The sequence below is a fragment of the Nyctibius grandis genome, chromosome 4 (genome assembly GCF_013368605.1).
Source record: "Nyctibius grandis isolate bNycGra1 chromosome 4, bNycGra1.pri, whole genome shotgun sequence".
NCBI classification, from domain to species: Eukaryota; Metazoa; Chordata; class Aves; order Nyctibiiformes; family Nyctibiidae; genus Nyctibius; species Nyctibius grandis.
Window position 1 is genome coordinate 29,632,263 of NC_090661.1, and position 17,066 is coordinate 29,649,328.

Below are 17,066 nucleotides of genomic sequence, written 5' to 3' on the forward strand. Positions count from 1 at the left end.
ATCACGAGAGACTACCCTAACCTCAGGCTACTGGTCTTTCTGGGGTGCATCATATTTTCTATCTAGTTTAGACCAGAAACTGCATTCTGGAAAATGTTCCTGGCAAGGGTTTAGGATGACTATAAAACTGCATTTTCTGTTTAAATAAAGGCCAAGAATTCCATGCTAGCTGTAGGCTTATTGCTTCTTTCTTCCATCTGCAGCTAACTACAGGAATTACCAAAATAAATAGCTACAGAAAGCAGCAAGCAAAGATTGCTGGTTCAAAGGGAAAGTTAGGTTGCAAAACTGACAATAGTTTCTTAATCTCAAGAGCATCTTGGTAGCATAAGAGACTCATACAAGGAGAAAATTTATTGTCCCTAAGACAATACTGGCAATTACATACTAATTCTAGAGGAGCTCTGCAAAATGCAGCGGGTACACCTGCTAACTTTTCCAACAGTGCAATGCTTGGCCTTCGTGGCACCAGTGCACACTGAGAATGAAACCATTTGACTTGTGATGCACAGGAATAGTTAGAATCATAGAATTGTTAAGGTTGGAAAAGACCTAAAAGATCAAAGTTATTCAGAGTCGCTGCTGAATACAAATACCCAAAGTTCTGCATCCTATTTTTAACTTGCAAATTGTACTGTTACAAAAAATATAAGTGCCCCCCTCCCCCCAAAAAAATTGAGCTTCAGAAACAGCTATAAAATATAAAACTTGCTGATAAGAGATCATTGCAAAAAAGCATGGTCAGCAAGTCCACACTTTCCTCCATAAATATTTTAAGTATTCACAAAACAGTACCGAAGAGAGAAAGACACCAAAAAGTATAGTTTACATCCCCTTTCCTCCCACTCCTTTTAACAGTGGACAGACAGGAGAAGAGCAATGGCAGCTCCTGCCCAAATAATTTCATCAATTCAAACCTCATCAATCTTACAGCAGACAGTACCAAGAGGAACAAAAATGAGCCACCATCTGTGGCATCTTCTTGGTGGCAGCACAACTAACATTTTGTGAGTGAGCTGACACTCACGTCAGAGACAACAGATGCACAATACTCTAGCAGAAACTTTTGTATCGTTCTAAATTTATTTTTGATAATCTGTATTGAAAGAAATATTGATGCCAGGAGTAGCAAGCTGCTTTTTTTGTGAAGGATGCTAACAACATATTCACAGTTGCACAGCACACTTGTGTGGACATCATTGTATTGTCATGGTGTGACACAAACCAACCCCCCTCTGAAACTACAGGTTCACTACTGGCAACATGATACCTGAAGTTAATTCAGAGCTCTTTGTGCTTCCTGCTGCTCTGAAGAGATCAAAGAGCCACCCTGAAAGTGCATTGTGATAGAAGCTGCTAACAAAAGCCCACATACACTGAGGAAGCCTGGAAAATTGTTTTGGCAACGTGCTTATTCATTTTGTGAGGCAAAAACTTGCCATGGTGGAAGCAATAACAGTAAAGAAAAGTCACTTGATACACAAGCATCAGTCTTCCTTTCAGTACACAATAGATTAATTGCTAAAGTGTCATCAAATATCTGACGGACCAGACTCAAACGGCGTGGTGTGCTTACACCACCTACACAGCAGGCAATCTGAGTCTTAAAAGTAAAGTTACAGCCGCCTTTGCTGTAAGGTTTCCAAACAGGCATGTCGCACACATTATTTATGGACATCTGCCCAGACATTTAGATGAACACCCCAAGAGACGCGAGCTTCCACCTCAAACTCGGCAGCGGCATCTCAGTTCTCCAGTTTAACTATTGAATTACTCATTGCCTCTGCAACCAGTCAAAGGATTGAGAAAAGCCAACAGAGAGGAACTAGAAATTACTATGATGTGGGAAAATTCAAAGTAGAAAGGCAAAGACAGGGAGGGAAGGAGAGCCTAGTGAAGGACAGCAGGGACACGGAAGAAAACACATGAGGGGACTACTGGGGGAGGGGGACACTGTGGAGAGAGGGGGAACCACAAACCTCACCTCAACATGACAGGCCCAGAAACAATGGCACCTGAAAGCTGAGCCACCCTCCATGCTCACCGGCTTGCTCAGTCCTTCCCTTTGACCAGGTCACTGCCATCGTGGAGCGAGGTTGCATTGTGGTGGGACCTTCGGTACCTGTTTTCCTGCTCCCCTATCCCCTCAGCTACTGCTGGGACGGGGCTCCTCCTGCCTCCACACAGAGCGACTGGAGGAGCCCGGCGCTTGCCAGAGCCCCCTCAGTGCACCCCAGGGCCCCACAAACCCCCAAAGCAAGGCCTCACTGAGGACGGGACTGATACAAAAAATCGGAGATCTCCAAACCCCCTTGCTTTCTAACTTTCCTCACCGAAGTGGGAAGCTAGGTGCGGCTGGGTAAGGAGTCCGAAAGAAAACTCAATAACACCAGAGTGTGTTATTAAGGAGGCATTCTTTATTGCAGCGCTGGGCAGCACTGGGGATTATCCACCATGAGTGCTCCGACGATTTTGCAGATTTTCAGAGATTATATACCATAAAGTTATACATAGTCATAAGATTCCCAATAACTCATTTGCATAGTCATGAGATTTCCCGGAACTCATTAATATATGTAAATGTCCGTTCCACATGCGCAGTCGTTTTCTCTGGTGGTCGTCAGGGGCCTTCAGATGAAGGCTTATAGTCTTCCTCGCTGTGTTCGCTAACTGACCCCTGCTTCTGCGCAAACTCAGTCCAGGGATCACGTAGGTCACGTAGGCTGTGTCCTTCAAGGCAGCTGTTGCAACTCCCTTATCTTTAGGTTTCTGTGCCTCTGTTTTCCCAAGGCCAAGTTGTCTTAGGTAGGATCCAAATTTTCATAGCTAATTTCTTCAACCAATACCATAAAACGCAATTGAAAGCTATTAGTACAATGACAAACACTAACAATATCAGAGGTGGTGTCAAAACCAAAAACACAATATAATCATTAACAGTCTCAAGTTAACTTTACGGATGTGGGTTCTGTGAGCTGGGATTTCCATGGTCCTCCAGGTGCCTTCTTGATTCTCAAGTAGGGATCCAGGCAGTGTGCTTCTCAAGCCTGACCGCTGTGTAGGTCGTGAGCAAAACTTGAAAAGGGTTGCTCCATTTCTATTCGAGAGGGTTACCTGAAATATTTTTAACATAAACCCAATTCCCAGGTTTAAACAAACGCACTGGTGGCTATAAACCATTCATAGGTTTCCTTTAAACTGGTCAGCAAAGTATATGGGTTTTCCACTATTGGATACAAACCTTTAACCATCTGATTTATTGTTTGCAAATCCTGCACCCATCGGTAAGTTTTGCCAGCAGGTTTTTAACAGGTAAAATAGGTGTGTGTTATACTCTGAAGAGCATTCAATCAATAATCCAAATCTCATGGCATCCTTGTCAGGGTCCGAGTCAGATTCTGGGCTCTGAGAAGGTTCTTTGCTATCCCAGAGAGAGACATTAAGGCATAAATAAGGTCGGATGCTGCCACTCAGACCACTTTGTTGAACGAGAGGGCAGAGAGAAAACGAAGCGATAGGAAAGGTAGGAAGTGAGAGGAGAAAACTAAGGAGGAGAGCAGAGAGAGCAGCAGGGTTAGTCACCACCATGGATCCAGCGGTGTGCCGTCGGTCCTCGTTCCTTGGTGCGGGGGGGGTGCACAGACAAAGAAGCAGAAGCAGGCGCCGCCCGGAGGAGGGAGGCGGCAGCAGGGGGGGCAGCAGCAGCAGCAGGGGGAAGCAGGGATGCTGTAAGGATCCTGCGACTGGTCCATGGATTCGTGTCATCCAATGGGCATGTGTCTCCATGTAGGTCTTCTCCAATGGATGCGTGTCCACAGGCCTCGGTAACAGAGCTTGTCGCTGGCAGATAGAACATGCGCACTTACCCCAAAATAACTAAACACACCTGCTGTCTGCCCCAAAGAGCCCATTTTATGGTCCTCCACACCACCCCGTGGCTCAAAGTTTGTTATGTCATCTCAGATCGCTGCCTTCGGGATCCCGTGGTGGTGGGAGAAGGAAAGGATAATAAAGTAGGAAAAGAGCATTTGAACTTTCTAAAATGTAAACAATCAACAAATTCAAACAATTTGTACAACGATGGCTTCGGTTGGTGTATTCAATGCCACCTGGTCATTAGGTAGGTCAGACAGAAATAAATTCAAACAAAATTAGTCTTTAGACCTTATTGCTTTTTCAAACAGAAAGTTGTAGGCAAACATTTATCTCTCTCATGAAAGTTAGTATTGAATAAAGTGGCAGCTCTCCTAGGAAATTTGTATTTTAACAATAAAGAAAACTTAAAATATTGTTCCACCCAACAAACAAAACAAGACAGGCTTATGTAGCGCATGGACAGCTTCGTCCACCATCTTGATATGTACATAGTAATTATCTTAACAATATCTTAACAATCTAAAGAGCAACAATTTAAAGAGAACAGAAACTTAAAAATATCTCAACAATTGAAAGAGAATAAAAACGTATCTCAGGCCATGCTGGAGGTTTATAGCTTTGGGGGATCAGAAGAAGGAGGTGATTGTCCACAATTGCAAACACAAGGCCAATGACAATTACAGGATAAATCATAATCATAAAAAGCCAGAAGATTAAGTATTCCAATAATGATTAAAGTAATAATTAAAAGGAAGAGTACGACCAGAATCATAATTGCAGCTCCTGGTGCCAGCCACATTCTGTCCTTTTTAATTCTTACGATTCGTTTGGCTATTCACAGATGAGTCTGCCACCTGCGTCGCAATCGGGAGACTGGTGGTCACGCTGCCCTGGTCTGCTGGAGTTGGGGTCTGCATACACAGTAGGGAAATAGATTTCCACACCCCCAACCCAATAAGGAATGTTCCAGCATCTTCTCCTGGAAGGGCTGGAAGGCGCATGTGTGGTTTGGGGGAAAAATCTGTGCAATGAGATCTAACAGATATATTCTTTAGATATGTCTTTTATGTCTAGCAATGTTACTTTGATCACCAAGGATACTTGCAAGTAAGTATAGGACCCTGACAATCAGGAGGCTCTGCGTTTTACTAATGTAATACTCTGTTGACCTTTTACCAACTTATATAGATCCACATCATTTATTCACTTTCACACATTCTGATTTCTTTCAGCTTATGTATTCATTTCACTCAAAGCTATCAACTTGTAGCGCATTTCTTGGTTGGTTTAGCAACACAACAGACAAAACAAAAAAACCCAATTTGGTAAGGTAGTTGATGTTTTCCATAGTATTGGAGACTTAAGCTTCAATATTCACCATTACTAGAAAGTTCAATAATTCCTTGTTTTGATGACAAACTAAAAATTGTCCATAAAGCAGAAGGGTTTTCACAATTATGATGATTCTGCCAATAGTTACAAAGATCCTCTTTTCTTTCAAATAACTGTTTACGTAAGATGCAGTTATAGCCTGCTTTGGTTGTCTGCTTTTTGGGCCACCCCAAGACCAATTTCTCTAGCCTGTCTGTGGGTAACCCGTCCATGAGGTCCCTAGGGACACCTTTATGACGCCCCAGAGACCATAAGATGTTTCACCTATTTGGTGTGTTTCTCCCACCAGGAGATCTAGGGGGAGGGAACCCTGTGCAGCTGCCGGGGGATTTTATCTCAGTACGCCACAAGCCCTTTGATTCCGATCTCGCCGACGAGGTGTTAACTGGGCCATATTTTTGCCCACAGTTAATCAATTCCTGAACTATTTCCCCCACGTCCCCACCTTTTTCCCCTGGGTATAGCGATCCGGGGTTACAGCTCCGGTTAAAGCAGCTGTCACCCGTGCACTCTGAAGAAAGAAAAAAAATCGGCAATAGGTTTTCCAATACACAAACGGTTTCACTACAAAACCCCAGTCCATAAGCAAGCTTCCACAGAAATCCTAATGCACAAACAGGTTTCACACAAGATCCTAGTTATCAAGCAATTTTCCACACAGAATTCGGATACACAAGTTACACAATCCAGGCACACAAGCCACAAAGTTCTGATGAAGTTCTGATCTACAAACACAACAAGCAGGGGGGTAATCGTCTCAGGGAGGCCGCACATAAATCTTCACAAGGCTCTGGTTTAACAGGGATTTTCGTCACACAACCCCCACCCCAATCGTCCCTGAGAGGCACACACAGAAAACCGAACTCCACACACAAGAACTCCCATCCCTTACATCCCTGAGAGGTGAACACATAATACAGACATGTGATACAGATCAGACCTATCCGGGGTACACAGGAGAAACGAGGCAAAGTTAAAGCAGACTAGAAGCGCAAGCCAAAGTTAAAGCAGGCGAAGGGCGCAAGCTGAAGTTTAAAGCGGGATGGAGGGCGACACTGTCGCTTTAAGGGATCCTGCTGAGTATGCAAGTCCTCTATAACACTTTTCACTCCTCGCCTATCTTCCAGTTTCAGGGGATATTGTTTTATCCTAACAGGCCGTGTTCTCTCTTTAAGTTTAACAACAAACCATTCTGCATTTTTAGCTTTTCCAGGCATTCCTGAGGCCCACACTCCTGGATATACCTGGTCCTTTATTTCGTGTATAATTTCTTCTTCCCTAATTTGGGGTTCAGTGAGAGCCAAACAAAATTTCAATGTTATTCTTTTCTGGTATTTTAACTCAATTTCTCCATTTTTAAATTTTATCTCAGCATTCAATTGTTCTAATAAATCTCTTCCCAAAAGTGGTCTAGGAGCATCAGGCAGGTAGAGAAATTTATTAATTACTACACTTTACCCAATTTTGAATTCTAATGGTTTCAAAAGAAAGCTTTCTCAACCTGCCCAGCTGCTTCCACAATGTTAACATTTTGTTTGCTTGTTGACAATAAGGTCTGATTCAATACTGAAAATGTGGCACCTGTATCTACTAGAAATTCTACAGTTTTTCTCCTTTCCCTAGCTGCATTTTTACCAAGGGTTCTGCTAGGGAAGAATCTCCTCATTCCAGTCAATCAGCTCCTGTGTCAGTAACCATTACCGATTTCAGTTTGAGACAATCCTTTTTCCAATGCCCCATCTGTTTACAATACACACACTGATCTTTTCGGGAGGGGTGTATTTCCCCTCGGTGGGGCACTTGCACTTCGTCTCACAGCGTTAGTGTTATTTCCCGGTAAGTTCCAGAGGGTCTCTGGCCTCCCCGCGGTGCGCAGAGCAGCCGCTGCAGCACCGGCAGCCGCTCCGCCCTCGCTCTCCCCGTCCGAGTCTCCCCACTTCGATACGCCTGCCATGCAGTCTCCAGCAACCTCTCTCAATCTCTCGCAGCCATTCCTTGCACTTTCTGTAGCTTTCTCCTAATATCATCTGCCGATTGTCCCAAAAACAGAGATCCACTGTTCCCGGCAGAATTCCAGCCAGAATCAGAGCCTGCACCTGGGTTCTGACCGCTTTCACAAACACCACATCCAACATTGCATCCACATCCTCCCAGTCAGGATCCTGGGTTTTCACAATTAGTTCAAATCCTTTAGCAACCTTTTCAGGATCATCCCGATAATTCCCCGCAGCATCTCCTTCTCTATCCCCTCCTCTAATCTTTCATTCTCTGCACCAACCTTTAAACACTTTTGTACAATGCTACAAGCCAAGCAACATCCTTCTAACCTCCCATTTTTCTTTTTTTTTTTTTTTTCCTATCACCAGGACCATAGGGTCCTGGGGTGCTAAATTAATTCCACATTCCTTTTGTCACTCTGGGTGATTCCACAGAGTAAAGAACATATCTGCATAACCCACTTCATCCCATTTTCTTTCCCTTCTTAAAAATAACATAAGTTGTAATAAAGCATTGTAATCTAAAGTTCCATTAACAGGCCATTTTTCTCCATCATATAACTTGTGCAAAGGCCACCGATTGCAATATTTTATCAGAGTCTTACGACTCGCACTTCCTCCAGGTGGTCCCCAATATCTTTCCAGCGAGCCAAAACGCAGCCCAAAGGGCTCTTTTTCAAAACTCCACCCTGTTTGTTTCCCATTTAAAATTTATAAAACACAAAGACAGGGACTGGGGCCCGAACACTTATACACACACACACACACAGAGTATTTCAGGTTCCCACATTTATCAATCACTTTGTCCTTCTCAGGCTGTTTCCCTCGCAGGATAACAGAACCGTGGATCCAGACTCTGCACTTGCTTCGTACATATTTGTACGTCTCACTCACACAATCACACAAATTCAGATAGATACAAAGTCAAGTTACAATAAACGAATTTTTCCTCTGAACATTCACTCGCCCCCCCGCCAAACCTCGGGGAGACCAACAAAGGTACAGAGATTACAAAGTTAACAACAGCAGCTGCTACTCCCCAGATGACAAATGTCGACATAAGTTATTCAAAGATGTTCAGATACGCGTATACCAAACACATACGTATTACTACGCATATGTAAACCAAATGCCACCCGGCGGGGTTCTCATGAACCGCGACTTATGAGCAGCCCCAAATACAAATGCACAAACAAACGATCGCACTAACCAGAAGATTAATACGAATTGTACATGCAAATGTCAAAACCAAATACAAATGCACAAACAAACGACTGCACTAACCGGATGATTAATACAAATCGTACATGCAGATGTATGCCACCCGGCGGGGTTCTCACGAACCGCGACTTATGAGTAGCTCCAAATGACCGGTCCCCAAAACAGAAACAAAACCAAACCAAAACAAAACAAACAAACACAGAAAGAATGCCTTTTCTTACCAGTGGTCCTTGTCTGTCCCTGCACGGATCGGCTGAATCGGAGAGTCCCTCCAGAGAAGTCTCCGGGGCCGGCCAAGGGAGTCTCCGACCCAGGGGTCCTGCAGCCGGACAGAGAGTCTCCTGGCTGGCTCGCCAAAACTGATACAAAAAATCAGAGATCTCCAAACCCCCTAGCTTCCCACTTCGGTGAGGAAAGTTAGAAAGCAAGGGGGTTTGGAGATCTCCGATTTTTTGTATCAGGACCAGCACAAGGCTGAGGACTCAGGCAGCCCTTCCTCCTTCCTTGTGGAAAGCACAAGGCAACCATCAGCGTAGCCCCAAAAACACAGCAATTGCCTCAGCCAGACAGAAGCCTCGACCCAACAGGACCACACCAGCCCTGGCCCCAGCACACAAAATTTATTTTAACACTGCCAACCTGGTCCGCAGCCTCGACAGCCCCTGCCAGCCATCTAGTGCTCCAGAAAAACAGATAAAATGGATGAAATACAGTATTTTCCTCCTTTCGATGCTGCTGCTGGCCCCTCCACAAGCTCTCTGAGGGCTGGTGCTGCCCCTCCCTGCCTGAGACTGGGCCCAGGTGTCCCCCATTACCTGCCCAGCCCCACAGCTGCCACCTCTCAGGGCAGGCTGCCAGCACCTGGGCTCTTCCAGAAAACTTCCTTCCAGCCTAACAGGCAACTAATGCACCAACCTCAGATTTTAGCACACACTCCTGTCACACATGGCTATGCTTTGACATGGTAGCACTTCTAGGTCACACAAGCCTCCTTTTTGTTGTGGCTGGGACAAGCTGCTGCTTCACGAGCATCAGCGTCAGTGGTCTGGTTTGTCATCCATGTTAGATTGGGGCAGGGTGACATAGAGGGTAGCAGCCCCTGGCCTTCCTCATACACCTTAGACTTTATGATCTCCTTATACAGTACTTTCTGGAAACATCCATCGCCCTGATAGGACTTTTGAGCTGGCTGCTCAATAGACAACAGAGTACTGCAAAAAAGTTGCCCAGGGGCAGGATAAAGGATATTACTCTGGTATCTGGAGCCACAGGTGTCTGTCAGTATCTGCTAGTTACGCCCCAGCAGAAAATGAAGAACTGGACCCAGCAACAGACCAGGTGTCCCTCTGTCTTAAACGTCCTTTGTTCACTAGTAACCTGCACATGGCTATTGCTCAGGGTCAGGGTTCGCTGGAGGGTCACCACAACACCGCTGGTGCAGTGTCCGGTCCTTTTGCACCATGCAACTTCTGTCAGGTTGAATTTGGGTTCTTCATGCTCTTCTTTTCCTCTTTGGGCTGGGGCTGGCCAGAAATCCACATACAGCACTTTTGCAACAGCTGTTTTGAGACTCAAGATTACCACAAAAACATGGAGGGAGGGGAGCACACAGTGGCCATTTTACCCCTGCATACAAACACCAGTCATTGCACAAAACAACAGCAGTTCTGACAGCACACCTTCATGGCACACTCTCCATTCAAAGGGCAGGGGGGGAAGCCAGTTTTTAAAAACTAGGGCAAAGGCCAGTAAATTATCATGAAGTTATTTTTACAAGGGATATTGGAGGGCCAGCTTTGTGAATGAGGAGCTTATATAAGCTTCCGTAAGCTGAAAGAAAACATATTTTGCCCCCAAATTTGATTATCAGCTCGAGGCAGCACCACTTCATTGATGAGAGGTTTCCAAGGAGAACTGCAAAGGAGCAAACGCAAGGACTAACATGCCTTTCTGCGCTACTTTCTGTCTGACACCAAAAGAAACACATTTGTCTGACCTGTAGTATATTTATACACCCACATCTTATGGCTTGTTCTATCTGTCCATGACTTCATCAGCAAAAGGTGTTTAGGGTTTGCCTGATATTAAGTGGTCAGACAGAATGCATTAGTCTAGAAATGGGTTATTAAATTCCACTGTCAAACTGAAGGAGTCAATAAATACAGTGGAATGCAAGTGCTTTAATCATATAATGCTTCATGTGTACTTTACTGTTAAAAAGTTCCCATACAGTGGGGTTTCAGTCCTATTTTGATCTCTTCCTTGCCTAACTCTTTACTACTTCTGCCAGGCTTTGTCCTACCCCAGTGTATAATACAGCCAGCTACTGAGTTGCCTACATCTTCTTTGGGAACTGCCCCTGCTCAGCGAAGTGGGCCAAGTCACCACATAGGGATCCTAAATCCAGGGAATTCAAACCACTCAGTCAAAGGATCAAATCAACTCCATTTCTTCTAGGTAGAAAAGGACATGCTTTCAGGCTGATAGGAAGCCTCTCTCTCCCCTTTCAAAATGCAAAGAAAGATTCAGTATAATGCAGAAAACTGCTACCATTAAAGTTATGGGATGCAAAACTATGACAGCCCCATCATCTTACCTACCAACTCAACAGCAATACTAGAATCTTCAACTCATCTCCAGTTCAATCAACCACTTGTTTTTAAAACCACATTGTTGCCATCTTCCAGCACAGTCCCTGCTGAATTTGTCCCAATACAGATTTTCATTGTTCCTACATGGGATAACATAAAACCAAGCATTTTCTAGCTTCTATGGACCACAAGATGTCTTTTTTTTCTAAGAATTAAAAGATAGCACCTCTGGGCATTTTTTTATTTGGTTGTTGTTGGTTGTTTTGTCTCCTGACAGAATTAGACAACATATGCTGTTCTGAGTTAGAACTACTTCAACCCCAGAAACCTATTTGTTGGTCTTATTTCAGCAGAATTACTTTCTTCTCAAAGAAATCTTAATCTTTTGATAAAGAGTTAAGAAGTCACATCAATTTTTGGGACAGTTTTCATTTTCTTCATCTCCTCACTTACTTTGATCAGGATTAAACTGAATTAACAGAACTGGCACACTTTGGTCCTGTTTCACTTAAACTGCATTGAGTTTAAATTTTAAGCTTCCATTCACCCTATCATGATTTTTCCAAAATGCTCCTGCTGGCAAAGCACTGAGTGATTCTTAGCAACCAATCACATTAAAAAAATTATTTAATTCTCCACACTTTTTCCAGAAGTATATGCAAAAATAAAAAGTACAGAAAATTCAAACCAGGTTTAAGGGCTGGTTGATTTTTGTTGGGTTTTTTTTGTTTGTTTGTTTGTTTTTGTTTGGTTTGTTTGGTTTTTTTTTTAAGTCCCAACTTCACTGAAGCTGAGAAAGTTTGCATTTAAACTACATAAAGCAATGCCCTCTAGTGTTCTGCAGAGAAATCTGTTACAAGGCTGCCCAAAGCCTTAAAAACTTCAAGCTTAGGATTGCTGTACCAGCTCAAGTGACAGCCAAAGCTTTGAAAGCTTACAGCTCACATGCAGCATCCTTAGAATGTTCTGCACACAAGCGTGGCCTGCAGAACCATTTGGGATCCTTTCCTTCCCTCCATTGCTGATGCCTGCATCAGAATTTCATGTCAAGAGATGTAGGTATTTTCTGGGCATACACTGATGGCTTGAGGAACACCTGGGAACGAGAGGGGCTTTTCAGAATCAGACAAAAGCCTAATTTTTCTTTCCTTCCCAGAGTTCACAAAATAAATGAAATCCACCTCCTCTCATCACCTACAAATGCCATCTGTGGACAGTTTTTTACTGTCTTCCCACCTCTGGCACGTGACAAGTCACATAATACCCACCTGGCACCTTCCCCAAGTACACGCAGCATTTGGTACCCTGTGTTACTGACCCACCACACAAGCAGGATGATGCCTTTGGTGTGAAGCTTAGTGTGCTTCCTCACAGCAGTAGCACTCCCATGATATTGATAAGTTCCAAACAGAACTATCCAAATTCAGGAAAGATTTAAATAAAGGAGAGCATTCTCATAGTTCCAAAAAAACCCTGTAGAGCTATCAAAATATTTATTTACACCCTGTACACATTACAAATCTCAATTTTGCATCGCACGAAGGACTGGGAGAATTTTTATAACTGGAGGTCTGAAAAACAAAAGGCAAAGTCTTGGATGAAGGCTGCTCTTAAATGGGCAGCTAGGAGTCCTCACCATCTGGACAGAATAGAAATTTGAATGCCTTTGATTAAACTTTTACTCACACCAAGTACTTTTAAAATACTTAACAACAAAAAACCTCCATGTTAACCACTGTGCTTTTGTTACTTCATGTGCCATTGATCTGCAGTAGAGAGAAACCACAGATCAAAAGCTGCAATACTGGAAAAAAAAATATATTAAAATGTAACGTCAGTTCTGCCCATGTGCTATCTGAAATAAGGGGGAAAAAGATGAAATGGTGTATTTTCTGGCAATCTGAGGGGGATCGCTACACTTAGAAAACTGCCAATGCAAAGACAACACCACAGCCATAAAGTTGCTAGCTGGAATTTGTTTCTTGTCTGGAACAATTACAACAATTACAAGCTGGCCTATTAACAGTGTTTCACGCTCTTATTAGGACATTCACTGTAGCAAGATTAATACAGACATGGTTTCTTTGGAGGGAAGCTAGCTTGGCCTGTTTGATAGGTAAAGAGAGAAGCTTAGGTCTTCAGGCTAAGCATCACCCTGCACCTTCCAGAGGAATTTATTGACAAGAACAAAAGAAATAACTTTAACAAGTTTTGTTCATAAAAGTAAGTTCTCCAAACAAAAGCCTGCCAGAGTGACTGTAGTTCTGCAAAAATCACTGGGTATAAACAAAACATCCAGTGAGATCACACCTAGGGTAAATTCTGGACTTGACCTGGCACTTGTGATGAGCCTTTTAGGGCACTATATGGGTAGCCCTTGGGTCTGAGGCTGCAATACAGAATTTGAATGTTGAAGTGGGATCAAATTCAGAATTTTTAGAATTAGGTTTAAGCTTAGGAACTCCACTTTAAAATTTAAATTACATTCCCCTCTTCTCAGAGGGCAACCAATACATATTCTAGTTAAACAAGCAGATACTTTTTTTTTTCTCTAATGGGGAGTAGTTGCTGCCAAGCATCCTGCCCTGCAAAGAAGTTATTTTCCTCTTGTTATACACGCAACCAAATTAAGGGAGAGAAGAAAGCAGTTTAGAGACTATCCAGAAGACAGCCAAGGGAGGATATCCAGTGTTTGTACCACTGCACTAGGAACCACTATTTCTTAGAGGTCTGATGCAATGTGTCTATGTGACTGCCTGTATGCATGGAACGCTGTCCTAGAGAAACTGCTTGTATATATATTTAAAAAAAAGTTCTCAAGATCAGCTTCTTCCCTGCTGTACTGTCATTTTATTTGCAGGGGATAGAGTGGGGAAAGGATCATTCAAAACTCAGGGTACAAAAAAAAGCAAGAGAAAGATCTGGGGAAGACAGACATCATCTTGAGAACCCACAGTCTCCAGCCTGACTGAACGAAATAGCTTTTCCACTTCCTTCAGTTTATTCAACAGTCCAGTGCCTCTCAGATACATTCTCACCTTCTCCGCAGGGAAGCAGAACCTGAAAAAGAATGGAGGAAAATGCTCCAGCACTCATCATGGAGAGGCCACACACACATATTGCCATATCTTGAGAAGATACGTATTGTTCTACTAGTGCAAAGATGCCAAGAGTGTCCAGGTAACACACAAACTGTCTGAAGTGCACGTAGTTTCATCAGTTAAGCATAAACTGAGCTCTTTCATTCTTCCCCTTGGCCCTCTTCTTGCACAAGTGTTTTGCTATGAGACTTGCGCTGGTGCATTCTCCTTATTTTCTTTCTGTGTCACCATCTGCAGGTACTTCAGTCGCATGGGAGGGAGCTGCTCATAAAGGTCAAATCCCAAAGGCCTCTCTGCATTCAGCAGTCTATAGTAGAGTAGGTGCTTCTTCAACGTCTGAAGAAAGAAACAGCAGCCATTAAGTATGTCTGCAAAGAATCTAATCTTTTCCACCCTGTCTCCAACACGACATAGCGACCTGCCAGACAGTAGAATTCCATCATGCCCAACATATTTAATTACATCGTCTTCAATAGAAGAGCTACAAAAGGTGAGTTTCTTACAAGAAAATTCACTTTTGATTTGCATGAGATTTCCTCTTCTGAACACAACTCCACTGTCTCCTCAACAACCCCTCAAAATGCCTTCTTGCCAGAAGCCCAAACTGGGTTTTGAGCAGGATCTAAGAATTTACCCTGGACGCTAAACACAAAGGGTCAAATGACCCAGCCCTGTCACGCAAATAATAGACTTCGGCAAGTTCCCCGAGAGAAAGAGAAACCTTACATCTGTTTTGTTCTTTCTGGGGGAAGCATCCAGCTAAGAGCTAAGGGAGATCACTGGTGCTGGCCACCTATTCATAGTTGTGCTAGATCATCCCTCTAGGACCTCTCACTATCCAGATATAACACTGCTTGGGCAAGAGGCATGGAAACACAGTACAGGAGATTCATCTAGGTTCCAATGGGCTCAATGCTTTGAGTTCAGTTACTATAAGAACTGGGTAACAGTATTTATAGCCATCACAGGACAAAATCCTGCTGCTAATCTCCTCTCCTCCTCAAATTAGCAAGGTAGTTAAACACAAATGTCAAAAGCCAAAGGTAAATCTGTAAGAGTACTGTGTCTGAAAAACATAAGTCCCAGTGGCACAGACTGAACCTTACAGATCCTACCTCATCCACCAACAGCCACGTCTTCCGCAGCATGCTTTTCCGAGCAGCATCAGCCTCCTGGGAACAAAACACATACTTGGCTTAATATGGCGCAATGCTACCTTTGCCTGCTGGCATACAGCACTCCAGGAGGATGCTTTGCTCATTCTAGTGATGCTCCAAAGAGCAGCTTGTTCAATCAGAAAGGGCTTGAGATGGCTATCGCTTGGATTTTGTCTCTCTCCTCCTTCTCCTGACCTGAAACTCAGCTGACTTCTCAACCTTCAGGTAGAGGTGAAGTGGTAGCACAAGTAACCATTGCTAGAGGGCCCAAGGCCATGGAAGGGCTTCTACTTGGTTATTCAAGCAAGCTGAAAGGAAAGAGTACTCTGCACATTAAGATTGCCCAAAGCAGAGGCTAAATCTGCCACAGGCTCTCTCTGCCTGATCAGCTCCCTCATCTTCGCTGCTTCATTCTTCCCCGCCTACCATAGCCCACGTAGTTTATGACTTCAAAGGCTTATGTAGGATTAGCTACCATTAATGCAAGTGCTTTATAGGGTATAACGAACAAGAGCTGCTGTCCGTGTCTTATATGTGGATTCTCAAACAGCTGACCAGTCCTCAAAACATTTGCTTGCAATCTTTGTTTTCAAGCCCAGGGTCAGTGACTCACCACAAAACACACTGGACCCTTGGGAAGAGCAGATGCAAAACCCAAAGCTTGCAGTCCTGAGGGTCTGCTATCCATTACCTACCTGCGTCGTGCTGTCTTGGGAGAAAATAAAGCTGTTCACATGAGCCACAGCCACCACATAAAGAACAGGGCACCAGGTGTGGCGCAGTGCACCAGTGACCAGTGTTCGAAAGTAGAGTCGTAAGAGGTTCAGGTTATCCTCAGGAGGGGAAGTGTATCGCTCAAGAGGCACAGGAAACTGCAACAAACCCACCCAGAGGCAACGTTACAATTTTTGTCAGGGTCTAAGTAGTGAGGGGAAGTTCATGACTTTAGGGTGCCCCTCCCCAGCTGTTTGTGCATGCACTCCTATATAACACGATGTACCTCGGTGGCACGACCCCCATTTGCAGCAGAGCTGTTACTGCCCACACTGACTAATGTGACATGCCTTTGACAAAGCATCCTCAAGACCTCTTCAGCTTTATGGAGAGATGTTTTACTGCTTAAATCACTGCAGTTGCTTTTTGGCACAGGTAAGAGTGGTTTCAAAGTGAGGAGACAGAGTACTTTCAACAGAACTGCATCCCACTAATGTACCAGAGAGGCTTACACTGACCTATGCATCTAGCCAGAAAAGGAAAGCAGATATATGTGTCAGATGATGTTGTTAAGTGAAGTTTACAAAATTTTCTGACTTCACTGTCTACCTTTGAAAAACAGGTTAGAAAAGCTTTTAGTAACAACTTGGTTTTGTTTGTTTGTCCCCTCTCCAGAAGTCCAATTTTTATTCTTCTCAATTTTGAGATAAGCTCTCTAGGGCTAAAATTACTCATTTAACTTTGGAGCATCTTCTTTGCATGATTAAAGACAATCATTGATTCAAAAAGCAGTCTGCCTGCTAGGTTATTCCTACTGCCCACTAGGATATTTTTAACTCAAGACAAAAAGGGAAAAACAAACAACACCTCCTCAAGTGAACTTGCTCAAAATTTCCAACACAGTTTGTTTTCAAGCAACATGGCAATGAAAACGTTGTTCAAAGTATCTGGCATTTAAAAAATTTCTAAGCACATGAAAAACAATCTGCTTTGAAATGTTCACCATTGTAACACATG

The 17,066-nt window shown here is 43.6% G+C and overlaps 1 protein-coding gene across 4 annotated transcripts in view; it reads right to left on the reverse strand.

The window, feature by feature from the left end:
• Positions 1–12,587: 12,587 nt before the first annotated feature.
• RPAP1 (RNA polymerase II associated protein 1) overlaps positions 12,588–17,066 on the reverse strand; it is a 46,723-nt gene continuing 42,244 nt past the window's right edge. For all 4 annotated transcript variants that reach the window (XM_068399861.1, XM_068399858.1, XM_068399860.1 and 1 more), the window contains exons 23-25: positions 16,031–16,207; positions 15,294–15,350; positions 12,588–14,514 (exon numbers count right to left, since the gene is read on the reverse strand). In XM_068399861.1, the coding sequence (XP_068255962.1) occupies positions 14,359–14,514; positions 15,294–15,350; positions 16,031–16,207 (390 nt within the window). In that variant the 3' untranslated portion in view covers positions 12,588–14,358. The remainder of the gene's footprint in view (positions 14,515–15,293; positions 15,351–16,030; positions 16,208–17,066) is intronic.